The sequence below is a fragment of the Phascolarctos cinereus genome, unplaced genomic scaffold (assembly GCF_003287225.1).
Source record: "Phascolarctos cinereus isolate Bilbo 61053 unplaced genomic scaffold, phaCin_HiC Scaffold_726;HRSCAF=1367, whole genome shotgun sequence".
NCBI classification, from domain to species: domain Eukaryota; kingdom Metazoa; phylum Chordata; class Mammalia; order Diprotodontia; family Phascolarctidae; genus Phascolarctos; species Phascolarctos cinereus.
Genome location: NW_027556098.1, coordinates 247,767,551 through 247,773,550, shown reverse-complemented (window position 1 = coordinate 247,773,550; position 6,000 = coordinate 247,767,551). Strand labels below are relative to the sequence as shown.

Genomic DNA, 6,000 nt, shown 5'->3' with positions numbered 1-6,000 from the left:
TAGGTTTGAAAGTGGGAGAGATTTCACTATCCTTAGGCATCAGTTGCTTCTTCTCGAAGAAGAGCAGTGAGCTGAAGATTAACAGGTGCTTTTTCTTCTCTGGTGCTTTGCCGCCAGTAGAAGATACGTGTCTTTCCCCTCGCTCTGGGGTCTCCAGAGTGCCTGGCTCCCTCTGTCCCCTCCTCGGTTCTGCCCTGGGTATCCCTCTCTCCTCTTCCTGATCCTGGCACTAACCTCACCATCAAGTCCCGGGATGTAGGTTGGGAGGGGAAAGAAAGAGAGGAGAAGAGGGAAAGGCGGGGGTTCCCAGGTAATTATTGACAGACTTGCCCACTGAGGGAGGCAGAAGTGGGCGAGACTCTGGAGAAGGCGCGGAGCGCATGCAGGGGCGGGGAGGTAGGCAGGCGGGCGCAGAGATAAAGAGGGCCTCACATGCGCGTTCCCCTGCTACCCCGCAGGTAACATGAGCCCCCACGCTCGGGCCGGGGCCGCCCCGCTGCGGCTGACTCTGCCCCTGCTGTGCCTGCTGTGCCTGCTGGGCGGCCGCTGCTTGCGCGCTGATCCCGGGGATGGCGCGCAGACTTGGGTCCGCTTCAGCCGCGCTCCGTCGCCCGAGGCCGCGGGCTTCCTCCACGACACCTTCCCCGACGGCTTCCTCTGGTCGGTGGGCAGTGCTGCCTACCAGACGGAGGGCGGCTGGAGGCAGCATGGCAAGGGCGCCTCCATCTGGGACACCTTCACCCACCGCCCCGCTGCGCCCCCAGGGGACCTCCCAGCCCCGTCCCACTCCTGGTCCTCGCAGCCTTCTTTGCCGCCGGCTCCGCCCCGTCCCGCCACGGGGGACGTGGCTGGTGACAGTTACAACCATATCTTCCGCGACACCGAGGGGCTGCGCGAGCTCGGGGTCACCCACTACCGCTTCTCCATCTCGTGGGCTCGCGTGCTGCCCGGCGGGGGCGGCGTGGGCGCGGGGCACCCTAATCTCGAGGGGCTGCACTATTACCGGCGCCTGCTGGAGCGGCTGCGCGAACTCCGCGTGGAGCCCGTGGTCACCTTGTACCACTGGGACCTGCCCCAGCGCCTGCAGGACATTTACGGAGGCTGGGCCAACCGCACCGTGGCCGACCTCTTCAGGGACTATGCCGAGCTCTGCTTCCGTCACTTCGGCGGTCAGGTCAAGTACTGGATCACCATCGACAACCCCTACGTGGTGGCCTGGCACGGCTATGCCACGGGGAGGCTTGCCCCGGGTGTGCGGGGCAACCGGCGGCTCGGCTACCAGGTGGCCCACAACCTGCTCCTGGTGAGTCCCGGGGGGAGTGGGGTGATGTCAGTCCAAGGAAGTTTTGCAGAACTGGGGTGGGGGTGGGGGGGATGGGGAAGGGCCGGGGAAGGTGGAGCGCAGGGAGAGACCTAGGGACCACCTAGACCTAGAGCTGGACTTCAGAAGTCATCTGGCCCAAACCTGGCCCAAACAGGTGAGGAATCTGAAGCGTAAAGCGGGGAGATTGGCCCAAGGTCACCCAGCTCAGTGACAGCTGGAGAAACGAGTTGGAAAGGACTTCGATAAAAGAAGACAAGGATTCCAGATGTTCCCATCTGAAAATGAAGCTAGCATAAAAAGTTATGGAGGTACCAGAGCTGGGCACCTGAGGGACCAAATTATTCATAGAATTAAGAAGAAGATCTTCGAGGCGTCTAATCCAATTTGGTCCCTTTATAAATGAGAAAAGTGAAGTAAAAAGGTCACCAAGATAGCAAGCATGAGAGTTGAGATTTAAACTAAGTCTTCTGACTCCATTGCTAGGGATCTTTCCAGTGTACTTAGTCCCCTCTTTAGCAACCCAGACTTGACAAAACTGGTACTAAATTGGAACAGGGTAGGGAAGTAGTGAATCGGAATGAGTCAGAATAAATGAATAGGATCATGGGATTTAAACTCAAATAGACATAATGATAGTACTACTAATAATAACAGTAATAACAACAGCAGGCTTATATACCTCATTTGACCCTAGAGGTCATCTACCCTGGTACCTACCCAACAGCTCATTAAGAGGTTTAAGGTGCCTTTCCTGGTAAGAATACCTTTGCGATCATCCTGAATTTTTGTATTAAGCAAGAACTAGAGGTTTGGGAGGGGTTTGTGGGATTTTTGTTTTGTTTGGAGTTGTTTGTTTTTTACTTATTTAGTGATTGGAGAAGAAAGAGGAAGTCCACCAGACATAAGTTTTTCAGAAGCTATTCACATAGTAAATAACCAGTCTTTTATGTAGTTGGTGGATATGGGATGAATTGAATGTTGCCAAGAAAGGCAGGATACATTGACCCTTCCAAGAAAAAAAGTTATTCTAGCAAATTTTGATGTTCATACAGTAAATAAATTAGTTTCAAAATGACATCTCAGGGGTCAAATTGTACTTGAAAGTATCACCTGTGGCAGAGTGGCAGAACTACTTGAATTACCTTTCCAAATATCTTTTGGTTCAAAATCTCATAGAAAATCTCAAAAATAGGGTCAAAATACACATTTTGTTTTTTATTGTACTGTGATTGTTGATCTATCTATACATATTTGTTTCTCTGCAGTGTCTCCAGTCATGAAATCTTCCACAATGAATGAAATAAATCATATTAACCCACTACCTGATAAAAATTAGTTTTAACAGTAAGTTGCATAAAATTTTTATATAAAAAAGGTAAAAAAACCAAACAGTCCCCCCAGTGGAACAATGGTTGGTAATGGGTTAAGCATCATACTTTCTTTTTCTTTTTAAGTAGCATTTAATCTTTTAGGGTAGTTAGTCTGTACTGAAAGGTTTCAGCCCATTGTAAACATATTAATTAGATGCCTAGAGTTTCTACAAATATTGCTTTTTTTTAATAAAAATATCTTATTTGCATTTTACATATTTGTGAAAGTTATTTAGTTTCCATGTAAAGCTTATGCTAAAAACTTCTGCTTTGAATGACTAAACATCTATGGGTTTTGACTAGATTCTGGATTAAGAACACTAATAAAAACTTTTTTACCCAAAATTTTATTTAGAACTAAAAGTGAATCAGTTCAAAGATATAGCACTAGGATGTCATGGAGTTGAACTGATAGTGTTCATAAATTACTTTATAAAGTGATATTTAGGTTTTAAATAATGGCAAAAGCAGCTCCTTAAAATCTGTTCCTCACAGATGGCACTAAACAGTAAATAATATTGAATATTGAATATTGAATATGTGTCTATTGATTTTTTTTTTGTATTTGTGTGTCCATTCTGTTGCCATATTACTTTAGAGAAATTATTTGTATACTGTTTTGGTCTCTCCATGGACCACTTCAGTCAGAGAAAGGATGTGAGGACTACTTACCTCTCTATTTCTACTTGCCATTGGAGAAAAAACAAAAACCCCAAACCAAAAACCAGAACCTAGTATTAACAGCTTAATGAGAAGTGCTTTGGATGAGATATCATTGATTAATTAAATCATCAAATTCAGACCAGAAATAAAAATAAGATACTGTTATAAGTTTTAAGGACATAAGCAAGCAGTCCATGGAACACTTGGAGCACCATACTTTGGGGAACCACAGTTATAGATAAGTATCTCAGCCTGTATTGTTAGTGTCTATTTTTTTACTTGTACAGAAATAGTACTATCTTCATTGAAATAATGCCTATTCCATATATAAAATAAGGAATTTTGTCTGCATCACATGCATAATTATATATTCCACATTTACGATCATCAAAAAGTATTGAATTGTCCCCCCCCACCTTTTTTTTTTAGTAACTTCCTTTCTGCTTATGTTTGTGAATCCTTCACACAGAAAAAAATTACAGAGTAACAACATATCCTTCATTGAAATAGTGGACTTTGCAACTAAAGGAAATTAGTAACAGATGAACACCTATTTTTGCTGATGTTGCAAATAGAATGTTAATGGCTATAAAATATTAACAATTTGAACAGAATTTGAAATTTGGACATCTTTTTCTTAAAGAGAACACATTAACTGACATCTCAGATATCTGGAATATTTTAATTATGTAATTTCTTTTCTGGGAAAATTTAAATGGAAACAAAAATTTACTTTTGTGTCACAGACAACAATTACAAGTGACAATATATATTATATCTGTGAGAATCAATGATAGAATAATAAGTCTGAATGGTGTCCTTATTTTGCCATATATCTTTCTCTTTTATGTTTGGGGATTGAATGTATGTTCTCTGCTATATATCAAAAAGAAAATTGTTTTTAATTCTCTCGAAAGCACAAATTCCCAAGAATACTGATCAATTAAAGACAACATGGAAAGACATTTATTTTTCTAGCTATTTTGAATTATTTAGTCTTAAATTAGAGAGGTCATGGACTATATTGGATAGTGAGCTGGCCTTGAACCTAAGAAGTCATTGGGTTCAAAGCCTGCCACTGACCCATACTGTTAACATTCTAAGAGTCTTACATCACAGAAAAGGTGCTGACCTGAATTGGTAGAAGGAATTTTCTCTCTAGCAGTTCTCTGTAGCAATGAAAATCACAGGGTCAGTCCCTATCTTTTAATCTTCGATAAATTTATTTATATACCCTGGACATATAGTATGCTAATCTTATTTTTGATCCGATCTTATTCATCACTGACATGTTTTACTTAAAACTTTCAGTGTAGTCTCAAATTAATATTTTGATGATGAATCTTTTTAAATTTTAAACTCACTTATTAATAATTTTTTCATTGTTTGCTTAATGATTTATTTCATAAGCTAAATCCATCTTTAAATAAATTGATTTGGATTTCTAAATGTTAATGTGTCTGTCTTAAATTTTTAATATCTTCTTATCTAAAGTATGGCACTTAAAGCTAGTATGTCAACCCTTTGTAAGTGGGATTGTTTCATTCGTTGTATTGGTATTCCCAGTAACTGGCACATAATATGTGCTTAATAAATGCTGTTTGACTGTTGATTGATCCAGTGAAATTCAAGTGAAACCTGGTTGTTGGTAAGTGGAGGTAGGATTACTTATGATCACCATGAACAAAAAGCATTTATTTGGAGGGTTTCATTAGGTGATGTGCAAATAAAGTCTTGGTCTTAGACTTTTGGGACACACTGTATTGTTAAATAGATATGGCCCATAATTTCTAGAGTAAATACTCTCAACTTTGTTTGTGTCATGGACTCCTTTGGCAATCTGGGGAAGCCTATAGATCACTTCTCAGAATGTTTTTAAATGCATAAAAGAAATGCATAGAATTACAAAGGAAAACAATTACATTGAAATATTTTTATTAAAATATTAAAATAAAATATGTGATATAGTAACATGTGCTTTATTAATTCAATAAATAATAAAGACATTATATTGAAAATATAGGCAAGTTGTCTTGGTGAGGGGGAGGGATGGAGAAAAATTTGGAGCTCAAAACCTTTCAAAAAATGAACATTGAAGATTGGCTTTACAAGTAATTGGAAAAAATAAAACATTATTAAATAAAAAGTTAATTAAATTAAAAAAAACTATAGGCAAGTTAAAGGGTCTAGTACCTATAGTATTTTAGAAGTAGTAAGAGGATAAATAATATTTCAATATAGTTGCAACATCTATAATGTGATATAAAAATATCTGATTTCTATCAGCGACAAAGTCACAGGTACTACTAATATTACTATGGTATGTTGCTTCCATTTATAGTGGAAGAAAATACTAAATTTCAAATAGAGGTTAGTGAAACAAAGACGTTATCTTTTTTCTTTCCATGTTCATAGATCCATTGCGATCTTTCCAAGGACCCCCTAAGGAGTTTGTGTATCTCAAGTTAAGAACCCCTGGTCTAGAAGCTTAGATCATGTCTCTACACAGACATTGTATTATGTTGTGGCACAGCTAATAGGATAATTTTGACTCTGTATGTGATTGTGAAACAATTTGCATTGATTGTTAAGATGGCTAGAGAGAATGGATCAGAGTTGTAATCTGTTTATTTTGTGAATGGA

The 6,000-nt window shown here is 40.2% G+C and overlaps 1 protein-coding gene across 1 annotated transcript in view; it reads left to right on the top strand.

Annotated features, from left to right (window-relative positions):
* Nucleotides 1-463: 463 nt before the first annotated feature.
* KL (klotho) overlaps nt 464-6,000 on the top strand; it is a 65,356-nt gene continuing 59,819 nt past the window's right edge. Inside the window, exon 1 of the mRNA XM_020997203.2 lies at nt 464-1,303. Within this exon, the coding sequence (XP_020852862.1) occupies nt 464-1,303 (840 nt within the window). The remainder of the gene's footprint in view (nt 1,304-6,000) is intronic.